The sequence below is a fragment of the Triturus cristatus genome, chromosome 12 (genome assembly GCF_964204655.1).
Source record: "Triturus cristatus chromosome 12, aTriCri1.1, whole genome shotgun sequence".
Classification (NCBI taxonomy): domain Eukaryota; kingdom Metazoa; phylum Chordata; class Amphibia; order Caudata; family Salamandridae; genus Triturus; species Triturus cristatus.
In genome coordinates, this window is record NC_140595.1 from 741517232 (window position 1) to 741543736 (window position 26505).

At 46.4% G+C, this 26505-nt stretch overlaps 1 protein-coding gene across 1 annotated transcript; it reads left to right on the forward strand.

Annotated features, from left to right (window-relative positions):
- The first annotated feature begins 9574 nt into the window (after positions 1 to 9574).
- Positions 9575 to 11086, forward strand: LOC146782647 (endogenous retrovirus group 3 member 1 Env polyprotein-like). Its single transcript, XM_085637157.1, has one exon. It carries the CDS (start codon positions 9575 to 9577, stop codon positions 11084 to 11086), a length of 1512 nt encoding a protein of 503 aa, XP_085493283.1.
- The last annotated feature ends 15419 nt before the right edge of the window (positions 11087 to 26505 follow it).

The window sequence follows — 26505 nt, forward strand, 5'->3', positions numbered from 1 at the left end:
TGAGGTGCTCCTGATGCTTTTGTAATGCGGCATGTCCACGCTAGAGACCTCTAGGAGGTAAAATTAAAAAAAATTAAAAAAAAGGCTAACACTCTCTAATTTCTCACACAGATCCTGCCAGGTGACCCTCAGAGTTGCGGGATCCACTCGCTAGTGGCCAGGAGTGTAAATTGGGTCGGTGGGAACAGTGGGGGACACGGAGTGCAAGCCAACGGCTATTAGGCACAGGAGTGAGCTCGCCTGTGGGCGTGGGATCTAACTTTTTCTCTTTATTTCAATTCAGATATTGGATATCTCTCAGGTCCGAACCAGACAGTCGCACTAGCTATATATAGATAGTAAGTAAGAGCTGGTTTGGACGTCGCGGAAGGGACACTTGAGGGTGCGGTGTGCCTGCTCACGTTGTTGCAGGCTGCAGCTCACGATCAATGTTCTCCAATATATATCCGCATTTCAGAAGCCAGGCTGCGCTGCTGGGCAAACCACTCATCGCCTGGGCATGCATGTGCAATGTAATGCAGTGCACACGCTAGCGCGCCATTACTTTTCAGATAATATAAATACTGGCCTCAGGTGCAGCTGCCGACTTGGGTGCAGGAAACCAGAGTTCGAGCCTCGAGGTCGCGTCCTGTGGTCCTGGGCAAATCACTTATCTCCCATTGACTGAATATGTAATATAAATACGGTGCTCATGGGCAGCCGCCGACTCTGGTGCAGGAAACCGGGTTCCGAGCCTCGAGGTCACTTCCTGTGATAATGGGCAAATCACTTAATCTCCCTGTGCCTGAATATGCAATGAAATACGGTGCTCTATGTGCAGCTGCTCACTTTGGTACAGGACACCGGAGTGCGAGCCACGAGGTCGCGTCCTGTGATCCAGGGCAAATCACGTAATCTCTTGATTCAAATCTTTATACAGGGAGTTTGTGATGCACATTTAAGGGTGCCTTGCTGAGTGAGGGTCTAATATAGAATCTGTTGCTTCTAGTACATTATAAGACAGTCACGAGTTCTATGCTTGCCCATGTGGCATATGGTACGCCACTGGTTGGCACTGTGGCTGTTCGTACCCTCACTAAGCCTGAAAGAAGTGGAAATATGGAAGAGATATGGTGGAATTTAGTTCCGTTGTGTGCTGCACTGTTTGACTAATATTAGGCCATAGATGAGCATGTCCATTTAGCAACAGTCCCACAGTGCCGATGTCAGCACAGTATACTGCACGTGTGTGAGCAGCCACGACATGAACCATGCTTCACAGACGCCGTCACACATGCACACAATTTGTTTATATTCGTCATAGAACCACTCAATGCAAATACAGTTAGGGGTACAGACCAAGTGGGAGTTCTTTCCCATTACGGGGTTGACTTTTGGAGCCATCCAGAGAATTCGAACTATACCGGCAGATTGCATCACAGGTCCCGCTGCCCTAACAATTTTCTGTAATGTGCATGAGTAGATTGGATATGCGCTGTATCATTGATTATTTTTGCACCCAAGGAAGTGTCATTTATAGTCTTCAATGTCCTCACAGTGGCGCGGAAATTATGAAAATGTCACACATCGCAATCTGAAACCTTGGCAGCTATGGATGGAGGCGGCTAGGCAACTGAGCTATAATTGTGGCCTATTTACCTTATACAAATAGAAGTATTGACTATATCAAAGGTTGGGCTTGTGGTAGGTTAGGGCTCCTTTTGTAGGAATACAAGGATGCAATGACATAGCGGCAAAATACCAGGCAAGGACACGGCCTTCTTCAGCACGCGTGGGGGGCTCTGAGGCGTAAAACACGGCATCCTGAAGTGTGGTACTGTAAATTTCGGAACCACGTATCTGACATGATTCTAACATGACGATTTCTTTACCAACAGACTGAGAATGTTTAGGATACTATGCACAAGCATTTGTGTCACATTCGAGTGACGAGATCGCCTGAAATCAGAGTTTCTGTCCTAATACCTCGAGCTCCATTTTAGGACGACAGCCATTTTGTGATTGCCCTCTCATAGGCAACAGGACTACGGCCAAGCATGGGTCTGAAGGACACACACACCTTCGCTGACTCCTCAGTGACCTGGGTGAACTGACTCCGCTGCCTAAGGCCAAACCTGTTCGGTCAGTTCCCTTCCCGCGGCCGAATGAGATTAGTATCAGGGCCCAGCATATCACGAAACCTTTCATCACACACGAACCATGCCTAATCTTCTACACACCTGCCCCTGTTTCCCTCTTTATGACCCGTTTTACAAGGAGGAGGTGCCCGTTTTTATTGGGTGTCCGTCGATATCTGATGAAGGCGCTAAGCTTTGCCGGGTAATTGATTAAGGGCTGAACGAACTGAAATATGTACTTGCCATTATGACTCTGTCTTTTCCTTTGTAATGAATGCATGTGAATGATCATACCGTAAAACGAGGAATGTTTGCCTAAAGCATAATATTTGGTATATAAGGAGAAGGCTGGTTTTCGTAAGGGAGCAGTCTCCTGAGAATATACACACGTTGTACTTCTAGGATACCTGTTACTGGCTGCAGCCAATAAATACGATCTTTGACTTCACCAAGAAGACTCTGTGTTTCTGTAAGTCTGAAACAGGAAGAACTCAAAGTCTTCGGGTGTGTTCCCTGGCACCGCTGGGTTCCGAAAAACCCAGTACTTCAGTTGGCGCCCAACGTAGGGCGATTTCAGCGGTACCGGTCTAAGCCAGAGGTTCGTGAGGAGCTTCGTGTGAAAATTCTGGAGGAAGGCCGCCACTTCATCGACCCCTGTATGTCGACGTGGTCCGAAAGTCTTTGCTGCGAGGTTCTCTGCGTCCCAACGGCTACAAAGGACTGCTGCCCTGACTATCGCCCTGTTTTGGACCCTTGATGAATTGGTAGAGCGAAACGATAAACGAGTCTTCTGGTGATGTCATCGATACCTCAGTTAAGTATAAGTGGAGCGTCTCCCAGTCCTTAGTTTGATTACTTGGTTTGATATCCCCTTTGGGATCTTTTGATTTGGAACTTGCAAGCGCCAAAACCAAGGGACTCGTGTATTCACGAGACTATCGTATTCGATAATCCTTTGAAGTTTGAAACTAGACTAGAGAGCGAAGATGCCTGGTTCTAGTATACTTGGAAATTTGTTTTGTCTTGGTTATAATAGGGATTCCCGATTGGAGGACTCGTGTCCGGTTCCTCCGATTGGAACTCCAACTGTATGTAAAACATGGCATAGGCCCACTCACATATAATGAAGTATGGATCCGTTACACCAGAAAAGATGGTGACTTAAAGTGGCCCCAATACGGTAGTTTCGACACAGAGATTCTGGATAATCTAGAGGTTAAACTCTTTAAGAAGAAAGCCCGGCCGGCAATGTTTGACTCTTTCCGCATATGGCGTAAGTAAGCCAAACAGAAGGAAATTAAATTGGCAAAAAGAAATAAAAAAGAAAAGGGTATCTCGATAATGCAAGCTGCTTTGCAGTTTCAAGATAATGAAGAGGAACAGATGAGTGAGCAGTTGCACAGACAATGCAAACTAGTGGTAGATAAATGTTATCCAGTTTTGCCGCTTCTTCAGCAAGATGCGTCAAAAGAAATAGAGAAAGATACTTTGATGTCACACTTGTTAAGTTCACCACCCCCTTATGCGCAGAGTGCTACAGCGCCTCCGCAACACCAAGTTGTGCAACATCCAGTTATTTTACATCAAGCTCCTCTGCCACCAGTTCCTCTTCAGTTGGCCCCTGCTCCTATGGTGCAGCCCCCTCAGGGGCCGCCGACTTTGCTGCCTGTCCCCCCTTTACCTTCTACGACTTTGCCTACTACATCGACTGCCTCTCTTGGCACTCTTCCTGATACTGTCTCTACATCTACGTCTACACCTACTGTGCTTCCCTCTGTTTTTTCCCCTGTGCTTTTGCCAGCTTCTCCTTCTGTACGACAGAGAGTGACGGATACAGTTGCTAGTTTTATATTACCTTTCTTCGGGTCGTCTGGTGTGACCCCTGATCCAAAGCGTAAACAGACGCGTAGTCAACTGCCTAATTCTCACGAGAAAGAGATGTTTGACCGTATGGCGCGCAAATGGATTGTTCACCCATCAAGGTATAATTTGGAGTCTGTTATGGAGGTCTTTTGTCAATGGGAAGCACCGAAACAGATATACGTTTTTGAACAGATGTGTGTTTTCCTTTGTGAGGAATTGGAGGATAATGATTTGGAAGCAAATCCGCAGGATTTGTGCCGTGTACGGTTTGAGTTTGAAAAAGGTACGATTGTGGGTCCCGAAGTCGAAAAAGCAATTGCGACATTGTTATCTTTTAGGATTGAGGATCCTTCCCAGTCACTGTTTAAACATGACTCCTCTGGTAAAAAGGTGCGGCAGTACCCTATGAGGGAAGTCCCTCCGGTATGGAAGGACGCTGTTGCGGCCGATGCCGCTCAAGGTATTGCTGCTGCTCCAGCTCATTTTCAGCGTGTTTGGGTACACGTCCCTTGGAAACTATCTGAAGTGTTAGCCCTTAAACAAACTTTACCCGACCCCCGTAAGAACCCTGCAGGATATTATAAGGAGTTATCGCAGACTGCGAAATCATGTGTTATGAATCTGGCTGACATAGACATGTTATTTGGGAATGTGGTTCCGCAGCCTTTGTGGGGACTGATTTGCAATACAGATCACGTGCAAGAGTTAGGCGCCACATGGGCTAATATTAGAGCTGCTAACGATGGGCAAGTTGGTGGTGCCAAGCCTGATCCCGTAGTAGCAGAACTCCCTGCAAGGATCATCACTTACATGAAAACTTTAATGCCTGTGATGCGTGTTAATTGGGATAAGTTATCTGCGTGTAAGCAGAAGAAAGATGAAACAGTGTCTGATTTCTTCACTAGGTTTGAGGAAACGTTTATCGACCACAGTGGTCAACATATGAGTACAGAAGGTGGTCAACGGTTGTTCGTTGACAAATTTGTGCATAATTTGCTTCCAGAGTTGTGTAAGAAATTGAAAGATTCAGAGAGCTCTTGGGCTGTTTCCTCTTCAGCACAAATATTAGCTACTGCACAGTATTGCGAAAACAGGGATAAAGATGAGAAAGATAGAGCAGACAAGAAAAATAAGGAATTAAAAACGAAAGTTCTTTTACAACAAGCTTACCCGCCACGTGGTGGTCAGAGTACTTATCAGCAACCTCAACAGTTTCAGAAAAACATGCAAAGGTATGAGTTTACTCGACCGCATGCCCCTGTAGGTCCCAATCAGTGTTCATATTGTAAAGAAGAGGGTCATTTCAAGTATAGTTGTCCTATTTTGTTGCAGCGTGCTAATGGTGCATTTAGCGCAAGAGGTCGAGGTGTTCAGCAAGCTCCCAGAGGTAGAGGACGCGGAAGTCTCACCCAGAACGCGCGTCCCCTTCCACCTCCAAATACACTGAATAGTTTTGACCAACAAACTAATGCGTCTGGTAGGACGGCTCAGTACTATAATGATGATTATTATGTGGAAGATGAGATTATGGAAGGTAATGATTGCTAGGACAGCCATAGACAAAGAGAGGGAGTTGTTTCAGTTCCAGTAGATCAAAGTGGACCGTATGTTAAGGTGACTACATCAGGTGTGTCAGAGCCTTTTCTGTTGGATACTGGTGCTGCAAAGTGTTCTATTATGCACTAAAAACTCCCTGGCGCGCCTTTGTCTGGCAAGATGAATGTTTCGGTAGGTTTTTCTGGTGCCCCGGTTAGGAATCCGATTTCTTGCCCTATGTCCCTTTCTGTTGGACCTTGTGAATTGGGAGCACCTCTAATCTTGACAACAGGTTGTGGTAAAAACGTGTTGGGATTGGATTTGTTGAAAAGATTGTATGCAACATTATATTGTTCTCCTTCGGGAGTACAACTTACACTGGGTAGGAAAGTGGTTTCTCCAATGTATTTATCAAAGGATAAACTTCCGACAGAATTGTCGTTTCTTCCTGATGCCATTTGGGCTACTGGTCCTAATGATGTGGGCCTTTTGGAAATACCGCCATATGTTGTGACATTGAAAGCCAATGTTAAATTGCCACGCATTCCCCAATATAAGATCTCTAGTGAAGGTGAAAAAGCGTTGCTAGCGATCATTTATGATTTGATTGGAAAAGATGTGATCGAGGAGACCAGAGGCAACGTTTGCAATAGTCCTGTTCTGCCTGTTTTGAAACGTACTGACCCTTCTCAGCCACCTGTTTACAGGTTCGTGATTGATCTTAGAGAGGTCAATAAAATAGTTGTGCCACAGTTTCCAGTCGTTCCTGATATTACTGCCTTATTGACTATGATTCCAGCCTCCGCCGCCTGGTTCTCGGTGATTGACTTAAAGAATGCTTTCTTCAGCATCCCGATTGCCGAGGAGAGCAGAGATATTTTTGGTTTCAGCCTAGGAGGTCGAAGCTTTCGCTTCAAACGCGCTCCTCAGGGCTACTGTGAAAGTCCATCAATATACAGCCAAGCTTTAAAAACTCAGCTCGATGCGATTGTTTTACCTGATGGTGCTACCCTTATTCAGTTCGTTGACGATTTACTAATTGCCGCAGATACTGAAGACATTTGTAAAGAAGCAACATTGTCGTTGTTGCGTCATTTGTCTAATCTACATCACAAAGTGTCGCTTTCAAAACTGCAATATTGTCGACAAGAAGTGACCTACTTAGGTCATCTCTTATCGAAGGAGGGAAGGAAACTGACCCCAGAAAGAATTCAGGCAATAGCAAAATTGAGTGTGCCTAGGACACAGAGAGAAGTACGTGCTTTCTTGGGCATTACATCCTACTGTAGACAATGGATACCTGGGTTTTCTCTGCTGGCCAAACCTTTGATAGCATTAACATGTAAAGATACACCGAATCCCGTCCCATGGTCTGAAGATTGTCAGAAAAGTTTTACCGAATTGCATGAAGCATTATGTTCGGCTCCTGTGCTGGGTACTCCTGACTACAGCAAGCCTTTTACACTATATGTGCACGAAAGGGAAGGTTGCGCATTGGCGGTGTTGACACAGTCTTTTGGAGGCAAGCAGCGCCCATGCGCGTATTTTTCATCAATTTTGGATCCGGTAGCTAAAGCATTGCCGAGTTGCTTGAGAGCCACAGCGGCAGCCGCTGTTTCTATTCGACAGTCTGCTGGGTTAGTGATGAACAACACATTGTTTGTGATGGTTCCACATGCAGTGGACACGTTGTTAAACAGAACCAAAACACAGCACTTAACTAGTGCTCGATTGTCAAGTTACGAGTTGACACTGCTAGCGAGTCATGTTCACATACAAAGGTGCAATACGTTGAATCCAGCCACGTTATTGTCGATTTCAGTGGAGACAGATGATGTTGAGCAGCATGATTGTCTTTTTAGAACAGAAGAAGAAACAAAAGGGAGAGTGAATCTCAAAGATACTCCCCTTGTAGAGGGTGATGGTACCTTATGGGTGGATGGCTCATGATTCAAGCTTTCGAATGGTGACACGACTGCAGCATATGCTGTCACGACTTTGCATACGATTGTTGAAACTGCACGTATACCACATAATTCAGCCCAAGCAGCAGAGTTAATTGCACTTACAAGAGCGTGTGTGCTATCAAAAGGAATGAAAGTGACCATATATACCGACAGTCAGTATGCTTTCGGTGTGGCCCATAGTTTTGGGTGATTATGGAAGGAACGTGGGTTCCTGACTTCACATGGAGCTAAAATACAAAATGGTCAGTTGGTGAATGAGCTCCTTGAGTCACTGACATTGCCGCTACAAGTTGCGATTGTGAAATGCAGTGCACACAAGAAGGTGACTGATGATGTTGGTCGTGGTAATGCATTTGCGGATGAAATCGCAAAAGAAACAGCAAAGAATGTGAAGAATCGGATGTATGTTGCAGGCCCTGCAAGATGGGTTGGTGATGTTGGAATGTGTGAAAACACGATTGAGAGTGTGAAGTCTCTTCAAGCCGAAGCTTCAGAGAAAGAATTAAGTATGTGGAGAGAAAGTACAGGTAAACTGGATGAACATGGTTGTTGGATTGACTTGTCAGAACATCGGCGATGGTTGTTACCCGATGCGTACGTGCTTGCAGTGGTGACAATGGCTCATGGAATGGCCCATATCAGTGTGAAAGGGATTTGTAAGTTGTTGGCTCCAGTATGGCAAAATACTGGAATTCCTAAATGTGCAGAGAATGTGGTCAAAAACTGCATGGTGTGTCTGAAATACAATCCTGGTAGGGGAACCCCAACTCCAGCTGGTCATTTTGCGCCTCCAACGTATCCGTTTGAGGTTTTGCAGCTAGATTTCATCCACATGGAAAGATGCGACAATTTGAATTATGTACTCGTTGTTGTTTGTGCCTTTTCAAGGTGGATAGAAGCATACCCTTTAAAAGATAACACTGCTCTGTCCACAGCTAAAGCCCTTGTCAAAGAATTTTTCCCTAGATTTGGAATGCCGAGAATGGTCTGGAGTGACAATGGGAGTGAATTTGTGGGTCGAGTGATGAAAACAGTATGTGATGGACTGGGTATCCGGCAAAAATTTCACGCTGTAAATCATCCCCAGTCAGCTGGATTAGTAGAGTGCTATAATGGCACATTAAAATTGAAGTTGGCCAAGATTCAAGCAAGCGCTGGTCTTAAATGGCCTGACGCTCTGCCTTTAGCACTCCTGTCAACAAGAATGACTGCGCATTCACGAGTGGGACTTAGTCCCTATGAAATCGTGTTTGGCCGCCCGGCCAATATATGGGGAGTGCCAAGGCCTACAAAATTCAGTGAGATCGAGCATCCAGTACTGCTTGATTATTTGTATGAATTGACGGCTAAATTGCGTGTTTTACACCAACAGGTGCATGATACTCTGCCTCAGGTCTCTGAAACTCCAGGACATCCTATCAATCCTGGATCATGGGTGCTGGTCAAAAACTTTCAACGGACAAAGAATGATGAGCCCCGTTGGACCGGCCCCCATCTCGTCCTTCTCTCAACGAGATCAGCTGTTCGAGTGAAAGGGAAAAAGAACTGGATCCACGGCGTCCATTGCAAGAGGGTCCCTTTGCCTCTGCCATATGACCGGTGGGTCAAGGAGGGGATCGCTGATTCTGAGACTGAAACCGTGCCTCGTTTTCTGCCGTTTAGCGATGCACGTGTAAAAGGAACAAGCTCTGAGCAGGAAAACGATGACATTTTGCAAGAGGCTGTGCCACCGTCAATTCGATTGGACACTACAGAGCCTGAACTCTTGTTTCAAGACCAGACAGTATCTGGGAGAAATCGCTACAATTTGAGGCCAAGGACTATGGACAAATAAAATTCTTTTCCTTTCCCTTGCTATTTTTAATAATTTTGGAAAGTGCAGCTCTCTCTTTCATCTGAGAAACTTGCTTATTTTTGTTTTTTCGAACCGCCATCCGGGTTCAGCTGCAGGGTCGCGGTTGCCCAAGTCTTTGGAGAGCAACTGAAGACGTTAGGTCAGCAGTTCTGGTCGGTCCAAGGAGTTGCCCTGGACTGACAGAAGCATTTCCTTAGCATAGAACACCCTACCACCGCGAGCAGCACTCAGAGAGGATGGAGTTTTTCGAGAATGAGAGACCTGCTAAACCAATGGACTGCAAAGACAGAACATGTATAATGATGACAAGAAAACGATTTTTGATGTTATGTATTTCCATGTTACTGAGTGTGATGACGATCTTCATAGGATATGTCTTATTCTCTTTCCAAGTAACATTCGCACCAACTGCTCAGCCCATACCTCCTCCTACTGTTTCCTCGCATTCCTTTCATCCCCTGCCTGAACACGAGTCCGCTAGAAGATTGGAATTTGACAATAACTTGTTCATTCAGCTCCTACACCAACACCAACTAGTAGTAAACACAACTAACTGTTGGGTGTGTGGCCTTATGCCCCATACTACTGATAAAGGTATCCCGTACCTACTCCTACCTTTCAGCCATAATGGTTCTGTGTGGGCGTATAGAACAATGTTCATGTATGCTCATGAAGCCAACCCACTACGTTCTGTGAAAGATAATCCCAAGAATAGTGCTCTAGTTAAGGGGATCGTGGATATGATTAGGGAAGAGATTTCCTATGAAACCATCCCAAGAGATGAGACACTAGCATATATTGGCTGGAATATGACAGGATATGAAGTTACTCTGAGTGAGAACCAGCGAGCAAAGAAATCCTCACCGATCTGGATTGTACCCCATCAGGGTCACCTATGTTTGCAAGGTTATGGCAAGAATCCCAGAGCTCAGTTAGGGAAAAGTATCTGCGCTGAAACTTACGTTTTTGCATCTCAGACTTCCCCTTCGTTCTTAGCAGCCAAGGGTACCTATTTCATCTGCCATGATAGAGCCTATACATGGTTGCCCCAGGACTTTTCGGGCACATGTTTTGTTTCATTCCTGCTGCTTCCCACCTACACGACCGCGGCAGATTACCATAAGACAAGGATGGTTAGAGGCGTCATCAGTCAAGATGACACTGCAGGACAAGAATTTGGAGATTTCATAAAGGGTTCTCTGCCGTTTTGGGGTCCAATGGTTAACAGCAGGAACATAAGGCAATTGACACGAGTGGTTGAATCCACGGTAGTTGAAACAGCCGGTGCCCTTGGTAATTTGACTGCTGAGCTCCAGTCGGATCGTCTTATGACTCTTCAGAACAGGGTCGCGTTAGACATCATGCTTGCAGACCGGGGTGGGGTATGTAGAGTGATCCAATCTAGCTGCTGTGTTTTTATTCCAGATAACGCTCCAACAGTTTTCCAGGCCATTTCTAAACTGCATAGAATCTCCGAATCTATTCACGTAGATAATGGGGAATGGTCATTGGCGGGGTGGTTCTGGGAACTGATATCCGCTTGGGGTTGGAAGATCCTGATAGTCATTGGAATGATCTTAGCCATTCTTTATCTGCTCTGTCTATGTGTACAGTGTGCTCCTGTAATTTGTGGCATCTGCGCTACATCATGTATAAGGAAACCTGTAACACGAGACGAGCTAAGCAATAGGATGATGCTACAGCAACATCTCCGCGACTTTATGGACATAGACCTGGATTCAGACTAGCGGGAGTATAGGTTATTGCCTATGTAAGGGCAAAAGGAGGGTCTGTGGTACTGTAAATTTCGGAACCACGTATCTGACATGATTCTAACATGACGATTTCTTTAACAACAGACCGAGAATGTTTAGGATACTATGCACAAGCATTTGCGTCACATTCGAGTGACGAGATCGCCTGAAATCAGAGTTTCTGTCCTAATACCTCGAGCTCCATTTTAGGACGACAGCCATTTTGTGATTGCCCTCTCATAGGCAACAGGACTACGGCCAAGCATGGGTCTGAAGGACACACACACCTTCGCTGACTCCTCAGTGACCTGGGTGAACTGACTCCGCTGCCTAAGGCCAAACCTGTTCGGTCAGTTCCCTTCCCGCGGCCGAATGAGATTAGTATCAGGGCCCAGCATATCACGAAACCTTTCATCACACATGAACCATGCCTAATCTTCTACACACCTGCCCCTGTTTCCCTCTTTATGACCCGTTTTACGAGGAGGAGGTGCCCGTTGAATTTTGTGATCAGTTATGTCCCCTATCATAGACCCCAACGGCTCCATGTGCATGCTATAAGTACATGTATGTTCCCTCCAGTTCCAGTTTTGAAGACGCAAATACATGTGCGTCCACCGTCAACATGTCCTCTTTCAGATCCGCCATGAATGGGTCAGATATTCCATTCCTAAGTATGAAAGGCCACCGACTTTATGTGGTTCACTTTCCACATTTTGCAGATTCAGGCGAGTAGGCCCTGAATTCTGTCATCAAGCCTTTTCCTGCCTTCTGCCTCTGAAAGCTCCAGTCTGAGCCTGCATCTGTATCCATGAACTTTGTCCTACTCCCTGCGCGGCTAACGGTGCCTGATCCAGCCTGTTGCCTGCCAAGAACTGTATTTCACCTTCAAGATTATCTGCTCCGCTCCTCATCCGATGCATTCCTGTCTAGTAGTTTAGGTAAACATTCCTCCAGCTACCGTGCAAAGGGCCAGGCCTCGCTGTCCACATGCAAGTAATTCATAGCCCCGTTACCATGGAATATTCCTACCCCCTCGCATCTCATGTAGACACTTAGACGCTTGTACACGCACTAACAGTCAGTATAGAATAGATTCTATCCTAGAGACCTTTCCTTTTGGATAACACAGTTCTTTAAACATAGGATATTAGATATGATTTGGGATTAGGTTGACATGACCCCCAGACTTCTGTCTCCACATGTAGAGCTAAATGTCAAGTCCCCTTCACCCTCTAGTTGCACGTCAATCACACGTCATGCGGCTGCGCACGCATCTCTGCCAAATATTTCTGCTGACATTGCAGGATTCTTTTATGGATCCACCCACTTGTGACATCATGTATAAATGACGTTTATTAAATTACGCCCATATGTCCGCCTCTATTAGTTACGTATGCACATTTTATCTGTATTATCAGCTGTTACGCGTCTTGCATCTGTTTCACTGTAATGCATTTCCTATAAAACTAATTATCTGTCAATAATGTATGCCCTTCCTTCCTGAACTTTCGCGGTGATGGAATAGAAGCCTGCAATTCGAATTGCATTCCTTTGTATAGGAATAAAGCCTTTTAGAACCTCTAATACCACGGATTCTGCCTCTTATATTTACTGAGTTATTCTTACTAGACTTTACCGCATAAAAAATAGTACCGTTAATGAAATATTTACCACATAAATTGGCGCCCGAACAGGGACACTTTCTCATCTCACGCGCCGGAGGTGCGTTGCAGGCCCGGTCTCCTGCCACAGCTGAACGGACAAACACGCGTACCTGCAGGATTTCCTGTATCTCCCTCCGGCCAAGCGGGGGCGACTGAGGCTGCGATCAACACCCAGACGAGGCGGTGAGAAGTGCGAAGTATCCCGACCAGAGCCTAGCTGAGAGAGCAAGATCCGAGGTATACAGAGGCCCACCAGGTTCCGAAGTTCCGAGTCCAATCAAGTCGAGTCCAGTCCGGTCCAGTTTCAGTTCCGTTCCGAGGCCTTCCGTTCCGAGCTACCCGGTGAGTACCATTACCGGGGAGGCATTTTACGTGCACATAGTCTGTGCCGGTCAAGACGGGTTTGGGTACACAAATCCGGTCTGCACTGTTTCAGCAGTGTATCTGTACTGTTTAGCAGTATATATAGTATGTCTTGCATATAAATAAGTATTATCTAGTGTCAGTATTATGCCAGTAACTAGTTTTCTATTAGTTATCATCATTCGTTAAACTGTTAAATGTTAAATGTTCTAATACGTTCTATATATTGTGGTGTGAATGACTGTTCATTATTGTGTTCTTTTTGTATAAAGTGTGTTCGAGTAATAAGATCTAAAAATGCCGCTCTTTTCGAAATTAAGACAGATCAAAACCAGAAAAGGGGTACTCGAAGAAGCTGTTCCCATTCCACCTAGGGACACTCCAGGATACTTTATGTATCATAAGCATGGCCTAGATGCCGTATTATTTCTTGATTTATGGGTGGACTACACCAAGGATTTGCCAGAAAATCAGAGATGGCCCGCAGCGGGGACCTGGGATGCAGATAGCATCATGAGAGTAGAAGAAGAATTATGGAAAAAGAAAGCCAGACAGTCACAGAAAGATGCCATTGAATTATGGCGTAAAGAATCATATAGACGTACAGAAAAAGCGCTCAGACAGGAAGCGAAAGGTAGAGAGAATTCAAATAAAACCCGAGAAAATCTATTAATTGAGGAAGGTACCCGAGTAAACTCAGAACAAGTAGATAGACAAAGAAACACTCTTATGAATGGTATGTATCCTCTTCTGGCCGAAGGGTTACCTAAGGCTATCCCGGAAATACCAAAAGACTTAACTCCTCCATTGCTCCCGATAAAAGCACATCCCAAAACACATCCCAAAACAGCAAAGGACGTTTTCCTTTCCTCCTATTTAGATGACGTAGCTCCCGAGTATGCTAATACCATACCACACACACCGCTTGCCGATGGTGTTCAACACCAAGAGCATCCGTCTGTATCCCCGCAACTACAAACTCCTACACAAGTTCCCACAGGTCCGTCCGTTTCTACAGTTTTTCCCGCATCTACAATCTCTATCCTACGTCCAACGAATCCTTTCGTGCCTAGCACCTCAGATGGTGCTACAGGAGGTACGACAGACATGTTTGCCACACCGCCGCGAAATAAACAGACCCTTAGAGATTTAGCACTCCAACGTACACCCCAATTAGCGACATCCGACATGTTTAAAGAACAGCTTGTGGATTGTAGATACGACCCAGTACCAGGTAGGCAGGACAAATTGCTCATATCATCACTACGTATACGACGAGCTACATTGTATTTAATGACGATACCAGGAATGGTTGAACACCTAGACAATATATATCGCTTTGTCCAAACAGGGCGAGGTCCAGAAAGTATTAACGAAGCTATGGAATACCAGAAAGTGGATGTACAAAGACAACTACTACGTTTTTTCATAAATTGTGTAATTAGGAATCAAGACAGGCCCGGGGCAGATCATGATACCATGCAAAAACTTGCCAAATGGGGTCAGAACATATCAGAAGAGAAACATGATAGACAGGCGTGTATAATCGCCATGTGTCGAAAGATCCGCAAGGAAGTAGAACGAATACATAAAGAAAGACGAGAAACAGACAGAGTAGAATCAGAAGAAGAGGAGGAGCAAGAATCAGAACAATTAGAAACGATAGCTTATGTAGGTAGAGGAAGACTCCATAATAATACCAGAGGTTTTAATGACCCGATACGTCCGATACGTCCAGAATATAATCGACATTTTCAAACCCCTATGTTAAATACAAAGTCCCCCGAACACCTATTTCAAGCCGCTGATAAATTACTCCGAGATCGAAGGGGGTACCACATGCTCGATTCCATGGACGAACAAGAATTAGCCAGGTCAGCAGTACAATGGGCTGACAGTCCCAGTGAATACAATGATGATGTACTTGCACACACGTTTCTGAATCTTGACCCATACGAACAGCGTTTAGCTAGTATATACATGATTCAACACCTCCTTATATTATATAAAAGCCAACACTCAGATCCAGGACCCTTACCTGACATATTGACAGAACTACTCACGAATATATGGAGAGGGTCAGGTACTGATTTGATTAAAGAAATTCTAGAATTTCGAAACCAATATTTAACTTTCGTATGCCCAGAACACGTTCCAATTCCCATCATGGGAAGAAAAATGTATCACATAGATAGACAGAACCCGTTACGCGAAGTACACCCAATCAGAGGTGACGGTAATAACTTTACACGCGTGTTTGTGTACACGCCTATAACTAAACTGGAATTATTAGAAATGAAGAAAGTAGTACCCAGCCATGACAAGGACCCAGCAGGTTTCCACCGTGAAATAAAAGACATGTTACTCATGGGAGAGTATACCTACCCCGACATTATGAAAATATTGAAAGTCCTATTACCCGCCGGTGTTTATGAGAAACTCAAAGAAAAGGAATGGGAGGTGGGAGACCAAAAGATAGATTGGACAGCATTAGAAAACGAAGAAAGGGCCCGAGCTGCAGGAGCAGGGCTTGGGGAAAAGACTACAGCACTAGCAGGGCTACTAGTGCAGGTACTGCCACGTTTATTAACTACGAAAAAGGAAGACTGGGGTGCAATATCAGCCTGTAAACAAAAGCCAGATGAAGACACTAGTGATTTCTATTCTCGATTTGAAAAATGTTTTGGTATAAATAGTGGCATAAAAGCCAGTAGTGAGTCATATCCACATCTGTTTGTGACAAAATTAGTTGAAAATTCTCTGCTGCAAGTCAAGAATAGAGTATTGAAATTCGAAAGTACCTGGCAAGGTAATACCCCATCACAGATGTTACAGATGTTACAATATCACCACAATAGAATTAGAGAAGAACAAGAACATGAACAAAGACGTATGAAAGATACAAAAATGAAAATGCTTGTTGCACAGTCAGTTCCAGCTGATGGTCATCAAAAGGGTGATTCCGCAGGTCCTACGAAAGGGACATGCAACTATTGTAAACAACAAGGTCATTATATACACGATTGTCCAGTCCTGAAACATAATATTGCCACAGGTAGAACCCAGGAGAGACCACGTCCACCTAGACAGGATCAGAATCAACAGCAAATCCCTCAGCATACACAACCTAGGTTAGCTCCGCAACAACTAGCTCCGCAACAGGCAGCTCCACAACAGACCGTAGCACCACCACAAGCGCAGCCTATTGCTGCAACACAAGCAACGACACAACAGATGTATCAGTACGCACAAGCAGATTATCCCGATTATCAGCGATATACATGAAATAGCCTAGAGAGGGAAGTTGGCTTACCCCTTATAGAGGTTCCTGTAGACCAAGAGGGACCTTATGTACATAGTGAACTATTAGGGGAAGACAGAAAGTTTTTACTTGATACAGGGGCAAGCAGAACAACTATAAGACGCAGTGAAGTTCCAGGGGCACCCCTCTCAGGCTCACAGAATATTTCCCTTGGATTCTCAGGAAAACCTATCATTAATGAAGTAACACAACCTCTTCCATTGACGGTTGGTCCATTAACACGTACTACAGATTTATTGCTTACTAAATCATGTCCAGAAAACTTGTTAGGTATAAAAACATTGAAAGCTCTAGGAGCCATAATATGTTGTTCTCCGGAAGGAGTACGATTATTTTTGCGTGACTTTAAAGGTCACTACGTGTCTAGAGACATGGATCACCGGCTGCAGAATTTACCTACACATTTATGTGCACAAGGCCCCACTGATGTTGGTTGCATGAACATTACACCATATCAAGTTACACTGAAAACAGGAGTAGTACTACCACGAATGCGACAATACAAGTTACCACCAGATGCTGTTGTGGCTTTGCTGCAAATCATTGACGAGCTCATTGCACAAGGAGTGGTTGTCGAAACCGACTCCAATGTATGTAATTCCCCGATAATTCCGATTCTTAAAAGAACGGATCCAAAAGCACCACCAGTATATCGATTAGTTATTGATCTACGCGAATTAAATAAATGTATTGTACCACAATACACTGTGGTCCCAGATATCTCTTCATTACTCATCGCTATTGACTCAGAAGCAACGTTCTTCACTGTAATTGATCTCAAAAATGCTTTCTTTAGCGTCCCAATAGATCCGGAAAGTCAATATCTGTTCGGATTCAGTTTAAATGGACGAAGTTTTAAATTCACACGCGCACCTCAAGGATTTACAGAAAGCCCCAGCATCTATAGCCAAGCACTGAAACGAGAACTTGACAGTATCCACATGCCAGTTAACACTGCCTTGCTTCAATATGTCGATGATCTGCTGATCACCGCCCGAAGCGAACCTGAATGTGAAAAAGCGTCACTAACGGTTTTAAAATTTCTGGCCGACAAGGGGCACAAGGTGTCCCCTTCTAAGCTGCAATTCTGTGTCCAGCGAGTTGTTTACCTTGGGCACTCGCTGTCCATAGTCCAGCGCACCTAGGAGAGAAAGCTATGCTAGACAGCATTCAACACATTTGGTCCAACAAACATTTACGAGCCGCAGCTAAACAAAAAGTTCGTACCTGTATGATATGTTGTCAGTTTAATCCAGGTAAAAGCATCCCCGTAGAGCAGGGTGGATTTCAAACTCCCGATCATGCTTTTGAAGTCCTCCAGATGGATTATATCCAGATGGAACGATGTCGAGGATTCAAATATGTTCTCGTAGTTGTCTGTGCTCTTTCCCGTTGGACAGAAGCCTACCCGGTTTCAGATTACACTGCCCCGACTACTGCCAAACAGTTAGTTCGAGAATTCTTCCCACGGTACGGTTTACCACGTGTTGTCTACTCAGATAACGGCCAGCCGTTCTCATCCGAACTAATGAAACACGTTTCCCTTTTGTTAGGCTACCAATGGAAATTCCACTGTGTCCGACATCCCGAGGCAGCAGGTCTCGTGGAACGCCATAATCAAACTCTGAAAATTAGATTGTCCAAAATATGTAGAGAAAAAGGTGTCGATTGGATAGTAGCCTTACCAGTTGCGCTCTTTTACATGAGAATGGTAGCGCATTCTCGAACAGGGCTATCCCCGTACGAGGTGATCTTCGGCAGACCACCAAATATGTGGGGGACGCCTATACCTCGCAAAATCACTGATGTTGACTGTAATATGCTGACAGATTACCTGGCTTCCTTGATGTCTGCACTACAATCTTGTCGTTCACAGGTAGCCGCAGCTTTTCCCGATAATACTGAGGTGAAGCCCCATGACGTGGTTCCTGGTGACCTGGTTTTGGTTAGGAATTTTGACCGGAAGACCCAACTGGAGCCTAGATGGACATCGCCAAAATTGGTTCTACTAACTACAAGGACAGCCGTGAAGATTGAGGGACGTAAAGGGTGGTTGCACTCGAGTCATATCAAGAAATTTTATGGACTACCATCTAGTGTGAACGCTCAGCCCTGCATTCCCTCACAGACAGACTCAAAGCTCCCCTTGGCTGAATTAACAAACACTGAACTTTATAAACTGAAGTTAAGGTCTAGTAAGTCAGACAATTTGATTGTTTAAGTCCTCTCCAAGGTGAATCGGTTGAATTTGTCTCTGACATGTATCCTCTAGACCGGAATAGAGAAAGAAATCAACAGATGCAGCTTAAAAAGCATGCGTATTGTAAATCACTTCGTAGTCACTGCATAGTAACATTATTAATTTTGTTTTTTCTAAGTCTTCTGATCATTATTTCTAGCATACTATTGCACATGTATTACCCTATTCTTCAGCGTGCTTACAATGTAACTGCAGAACATTCTTTTAGCGAATTACCTCCGCATGAGTTGTCTTATAGATTTGCGCTGCGCAACAACACATTCATTAGTATGTTACATCATTCCCATCAGACCAGCAATGCCACGAATTGTTGGATATGTGGCCGACTCCCTCCCTATCAGAACTATAAGGGAGTTTTGCCCCTCTTTCCCTATCCATTCACACACTATGGCTCCTGTGGAGCATGGTTTAGTTTGATTAATTCCCTAGATTCAAATTCCGCAGTTTATCAAGACAACTGGGTATGGGGAAACCTGAACCTAGTTTTGCTTAAAGTCTGCTACCCTAACAAGGAGGGACTTCCCAAAAGAACAGGAACTGATCTAGAAAATGAAGTATATGGATTAGGTAATTTTACACTTAACCTCTTGATCCTGAACGTTGAATCTGAAGCTACACCAATCTTGCCCGCCATGTCAGTATTCCCAGTAAAAGGGGAATTATGTGTAAGAAAGAATGGTTCCATACACATGGGCCATAGTAAATGCACCACTGTAATAAAATTCAGTGATCAAGGCAAGTCTACATTTAGAGCTTCTCGTCATTCCTACTTTATATGTGGCCAGACCGCATATATACGTCTACCTCTAGATTGGGATGGTACCTGTTACATAGCATTCCTTCTGCCACCTGTTTTCCTAGCTCCTCCTGATTATCACAGAAATATCCATTTAGTACACAATAGACAGCAGAGAGATCTCCCAATTGTCGATTACACTGAAACAGCATGGGAAAAATACACAGATTTCAATAAAGGTTTCTTTCCCTATATAGGTACAGTCACTAATAGTAAGCTGATACGTAGATTAACCAGGACCCTTGAAGCAGTAGTGAACGAAACTATTTCCGCCTTAGGCAATTTAACAGAAGAGCAGTCTGCTATGCGGATTGTTGTGCTTCAAAATCGTCTTGTCCTTGACGTCATCCTGGCCGATAGGGGCGGAGCTTGTAGGGTCATCGGATCAAGTTGCTGCATTTTCATACCAGAAAATTCGCCGTCGGTATATAAAGCCATAACCCGCCTTCATAAGATTGTGAGCCAGATACACCAGAGTCCAGGCACCTGGACTTGGTCCGGTTGGTTTTGGAGCGTGTTGTCAGCCTGGGGATGGAGAATCCTATCCTTCCTAGGTATTGGCTTTCTCATACTATTCAGTTGCTGCTTATGTCTACAATGTGGGCCAGCGATTTGTGGTCTGTGTGCCACATCGTGTATCCCACATCCAAGTTTTCGTTCAAGATCCCGGAAGAAGAAAGAAGAACAAATGATGCTATATGAACAGATCGATGGATTGATGAAGATCGATATCTCCTGAGGGTCCGTAGGGGACAAGGAGGGAATGAGGAAATATGAATTTTGTGATCAGTTATGTCCCCTATCATAGACCCCAACGGCTCCATGTGCATGCTATAAGTACATGTATGTTCCCTCCAGTTCCAGTTTTGAAGACGCAAATACATGTGCGTCCACCGTCAACATGTCCTCTTTCAGATCCGCCATGAATGGGTCAGATATTCCATTCCTAAGTATGAAAGGCCACCGACTTTATGTGGTTCACTTTCCACATTTTGCAGATTCAGGCGAGTAGGCCCTGAATTCTGTCATCAAGCCTTTTCCTGCCTTCTGCCTCTGAAAGCTCCAGTCTGAGCCTGCATCTGTATCCATGAACTTTGTCCTACTCCCTGCGCGGCTAACGGTGCCTGATCCAGCCTGTTGCCTGCCAAGAACTGTATTTCACCTTCAAGATTATCTGCTCCGCTCCTCATCCGATGCATTCCTGTCTAGTAGTTTAGGTAAACATTCCTCCAGCTACCGTGCAAAGGGCCAGGCCTCGCTGTCCACATGCAAGTAATTCATAGCCCCGTTACCATGGAATATTCCTACCCCCTCGCATCTCATGTAGACACTTAGACGCTTGTACACGCACTAACAGTCAGTATAGAATAGATTCTATCCTAGAGACCTTTCCTTTTGGATAACACAGTTCTTTAAACATAGGATATTAGATATGATTTGGGATTAGGTTGACATGACCCCCAGACTTCTGTCTCCACATGTAGAGCTAAATGTCAAGTCCCCTTCACCCTCTAGTTGCACGTCAATCACACGTCATGCGGCTGCGCACGCATCTCTGCCAAATATTTCTGCTGACATTGCAGGATTCTTTTATGGATCCACCCACTTGTGACATCATGTATAAATGACGTTTATTAAATTACGCCCATATGTCCGCCTCTATTAGTTACGTATGCACATTTTATCTGTATTATCAGCTGTTACGCCTCTTGCATCTGTTTCACTGTAATGCATTTCCTATAAAACTAATTATCTGTCAATAATGTATGCCCTTCCTTCCTGAACTTTCGCGGTGATGGAATAGAAGCCTGCAATTCGAATTGCATTCCTTTGTATAGGAATAAAGCCTTTTAGAACCTCTAATACCACGGATTCTGCCTCTTATATTTACTGAGTTATTCTTACTAGACTTTACCGCATAAAAAATAGTACCGGTAATGAAATATTTACCACAGGGTGTCCGTCGATATCTGATGAAGGCGCTAAGCTTTGCCGGGTAATTGATTAAGGGCTGAACGAACTGAAATATTTACTTGCCATTATGACTCTGTCTTTTCCTTTGTAATGAATGCATGTGAATGATCATACCGTAAAACGAGGAATGTTTGCCTAAAGCATAATATTTGGTATATAAGGAGAAGGCTGGTTTTCGTAAGGGAGCAGTCTCCTGAGAATATACACACGTTGTACTTCTAGGATATCTGTTACTGGCTGCAGCCAATAAATACGATCTTTGACATCACCAAGAAGACTCTGTGTTTCTGTAAGTCTGAAACAGGAAGAACTCGAAGTCTTCGGGTGTGTTCCCTGGCACCGCTGGGTTCCGAAAAACCCAGTACTTCAGAAGGTTGAGGTCAGGAGTGCATTCACTTGTTACCAAGCGCACATGTGGTAGTACTAACAGCCGCCCTCGTCCGAAATTATTGGGGGCACCCGTTGGAAGGGCTTTTGATACTGCTCAGTCTTTCATGCCCACTTTGAGGAAGGTTGCTGACGTTGCACAGACACACTCGTCCAAATTCCGAAGGATTCCATCCAATATGCGGGGACGGTGACGTGCTTTCAATACTTTAACACAGCAGCAGCTAGTTCAGCTGCCAATTGCCCCTACAGGAGCGCGGAGTATGCCTACACCTCAGCCCTGGGGGCTGTGCGGAGCATGTGTCATGCCCGCATCAGCAAGGCGCGATGGGCACGGTTTGTTAAGGTTATGTAGAGCAAGGTTTTCCCAGGGACGCCGTGTGTGCTCCCACCAAGACTAGAGATGTACGCCCACCTGGGGCATCAGCTGGTCATTGTTTTTCTGCCCTCACCTCCACCCCCCCCTAGCACTCGTGCCGGTCTGGAGGCCAAGGTGGGGCGCTCCAGAGAGGTCTACTTCCTCTTTAGTGTTGTGGTTTTCGAAGTACGCGGGAACTGTACTTCTCCCCTCAGCGAGCTTCAAACTGTAGATGGTTCTTCTGGGATGTGGCACAGCTGTGTCTGGTGGTCCTTTTGTTCGCCTATATTGATCTGCGGTTCTAACTTAGTATTAGGCCTGGGTTGCAGGGATGTAAGTTGCACGTTCTTTCACCTTTACCAGAGTCGCATGTTGGCTCCCGGGTGTACGTCTGGGTTGCAGTGTTATGGGGTGTACTTGATTGGGGCCGGTTTGCAGCGAAGGGCCCCTTTGGCATGATGTCGATGTTTCCTGGCGGTTTCTTAATTGGCACTAATGCTTCAGACCGTTATGCCGTCCCACGAGTCCTTGGCATGCCCTCAGTAAGTCAGACGATATTGAGGAGTTGGAAATATGGCGACTAGCATTGAGACGATCGTCGAACCTCATGTGTGCCTTATAAGTCCAGGTTCAGCATCATAGGTACTAGTGGAGAAATCCCGGCATTTGGAATTTGTTGCCCACAAATATGCAAGAACTGGTTGATATGTCGCCTATGTCATTGAATGGGATGACATCTGCATAACAACAGATATTAGGGCATGGTTGCATAGGGCACAGTTGATACTGGTGCAAGATAATTATGTTTTACTGTAGGAAACAGGGAGGTTATGCCCAGGTTCTGGCTTTCTTTGCCACGGTTACCAGCCCGTGGGTGGGAAAATATAATATTACACTTCCCTGGGCAATTACAACTCAAAAAGAGGTGTTGCGAAATGTTGTTGAGACTGCATAGTGCAATTGGCTAAAAGGTCCTCTAGGAGAAACATCTGCTGGCACCATATAGAAACAGGTATCAGGTACGCTTGGGGGCGTTTCTAGCTCTAAAAGAAACTTGAGATAACCCAGTAAAGTATCAGTGCAAGGCCTCATTTGGTTGGGCAGTTTCATTTGTAAAGCATTAAACCAGTCAGCCCTGGGAATTAGGCAGGCGTACGATTAGCTAAAATGTTTGTTCAAACTGGGGGAGAGCCTATCGACCATAATCAATATTGGAACCAGCAATTTTTGGTGCATTCCGCATCAGCGAGCGGGTGGCCAGGTCCAAGTCAACAGCTCGGGGGATGCGCTAGCCATCTCCGTTGTGTCCGTTACCGACCCCTTGACCATCCGCCTCCGGAGGTCAAAGACCGATCAGGTGGGGTGGGGGATTGATGTGGTTCTCAGGCCCCTTGGCGACCCCAGGTTTTGCCCAGTCCACTGGGTGAAGGTGTTCCTCGGGTGCCGCCCCCCCACCATGGGGTACTTGCTGGTACACAGGGACCAAGCCCCGGTGACCAGAGACCGGATAGAGCGAATGATCAGGCAAGCTTGTCCCGGGCGGGTCTGGACCAGCCAGAGAAGAGATACTCAAGCCACTCTTTTAGGATTGGAGCAGCTACGGCGGCCCACCTAGCTGGTTTAGCGCCCGCCAAGGTGAAAAAAGTGGGGCGGTGGGAGTCGGACTGTTACAAACGTTATGTTCGCCCCTGACATTGACAGTGCGCACTGCTCAAATCAGACAGATTCTCTAAGCTGGTATGCCTAGGGGGTTTCACCACAGAGGGAACCGAACGGGCCTACTTCCCATAAGGAATAAGGGATACATGGCAAGGGCAGGAGGGCCCCTTGCCCATCGTCACGCACGTCTGGTGATGAGCACTCCTGTGCGTCAGGATTTAGCAAACAAAGGGACTGTTCAAAGGTTAAGTATAATCCTTCTCGCCTTAATAGCCAAAGCAGGCAGGCGGGTGGGGGAGTGGTCACCTAGCATGGGGGCTGTTGTCCCATAGATGGGGCACGCAGGTGTTCAGGCACACATGGAGCTAAAAAGACGGCAGTTAGGTGAGATCAGCAAATAGACGGGGCAATGTGAGCCTTGGTGTAAGCATTCACAACGCCCACAGCTGGCACGGGGCAGAGGCATGTGATGCAGTGGAACACTCCCGCAGGAGTGTGAATAGTTCTTGGCATGACTTCTCAGGCTTAACTGGCCTTTGGTTTCATCAGACTCTATCTGACCCAGACAGTGCCGCCCTGTATTGAATCAGACAGTCTCCATGCGGGTATGCCTAGGGGGCTCCACCACAGGGAGCTGAGTGGGCGAAATCCCCTGCAGGGAGAAGGGTTGCAGGGCAAGTGCTGGGGGCAGCCTGGCTCATTGTCGCAGGACGCCTAGTCATGGACATTCCTGCGCGCCTTCATTTGGCTTGCACAGGGACCGTTCAAAGTTAAGTATAATCCTCCTTGCCTTAAGCCAGAGTCGGCAGGCGGGTCGGGGAGTAGTCACCTAGCGAGTGGGTGCTCTCCCTTAGATGGGCACGCTGGTGTTCAGAAACACTCGGCACTAGTAGGACGGCACCTAGGTGAGAGCAGCAAATAGATGGGGCTTTGTGAGCCTGGGAGTCAGCATCGCCCCCGCCCAGACTTGGCTCGGGCTGAGGCAACTCAAGCAGTGGGACTTTCCCTCATGGGGGTGGATAGTTCTTGGCACAACTTCCCAGGCCTAACTGGTCTTTTGTTTCATCAGACACTATCTAACCCAGGCTAGCGTCAAGGGCTTTGGGATACAGATGGGGCCATCCATAACCAGTTGGGATGGTTCTCTGCATCTAAATTTGCAGGAAGCTCTAGACAGAAGAGGCTGCAGCTGTTCTGGTGGGGGGCCCTGGCGGCGACGGTGAGCCGCCTCCAGGGCTGTGGCGGAGTTACAGGGCGATCTGGAAGCAGGCCGGTACAAAGGGTACCTCTGCGCGGCACCATACGGGGTGCCTGAGCCAAAACCGAGGAGCCTCAGGGGAGGGTCCCGGAAGCCGTGTCGGCGCTCCACTAGTCCTGCGGGCAGTTGTGGGCCTGAACAACCGGGGGGTTTGCTATGCGACGCTCCGCCCCGAGAGGGGGGGCGCGAGTAGAAGTTACCAACGGCACGTGATCCTAGAAAAGAATCACCTGGATGGCAGCAAAGACGGGGTTCGCTCCCGCGCTGCCCGGCTCATCAGGCGGGCCGGCGGCCCAGATGGTTGCCTGCCCTTGGATCGCCCGTAAGATAACACACCCATTACATATTGTAATATGTAATAAACCTGCAGCAAATTTTACCCAACTCAACAGTCTGTGTGTGTGTTATTTGGGTATGTATTTTGGGGGAGGGGGGACATAGGGGTGCCCCTGGCGGTACTATGCCGCTGACCGCGGCCCCTGCAGGGGGCCACTCAGCGGTCGGCGCCCTAGTGCCGCCGGGGCACCGGTCACCCCTCCCCACCCCCTCCCAACGGGAGGGGGCAGGGACGCCGACCGGTGTTCCCCTCTCCTCATGCTGGCCGGATATGACGCACAAGCGCGTCACTTCCTGGCCCCTGTGGGGAAGGGGAGGCTATTTAGCCTTCCCCCACCCTCCTGGCGACTTCTTTGTCGCCCACCACGCCGCATCCCTCCCTACCGCTTACCCGGTGTAGGGGCGGGTGGGGGTTAGTTTCAGAGCGTTGTAATGTTTCTTTTTTCGTTGCAGGCGGAGTTACAGGGCGATCTGGAAGCAGGCCGGTACAAAGGGTACCTCTGCGCGGCACCATAGGGGGTGCTTGAGCCAAAACCGAGGAGCCTCAGGGGAGGGTCCCGGAAGCCGTGTCGGCGCCCCACTAGTCCTGCGGGCGAATGTGGGCTTGAACAACCGGGGGGTTTGCTATGCGACGCTCCGTCCGAGAGGGGGGGCATGAGTAGAAGTTACCAACGGCACGTGATTCTAGAAAAGAATCACCTGGATGGCAGCAAAGACGGGGTTCGCTCCCGCGATGCCCGGCTCATCAGGCGGGCAGGCGGCCCAGTTGGTTGCCTGCCCTTGGATCGCCCGTAAGATAACCCACCCATTACATATTGTAATATGTAATAAACCTGCAGCAAATTTTACCCAACTCAACAGTCTGTGTGTGTGTTATTTAGGTATGCATTTTGGGGGAGGGGGGACAGAGGGGTGCCCCTGGTGGTACTAAGATTAAATTGTTCTGGAGCGAGCACACACCCCTGTTTATGAACCAGTTGTTGGCGGGATCTGAAGAGGGAATCTAGTCCTGTCCCCTACTTTTTTCTGAATC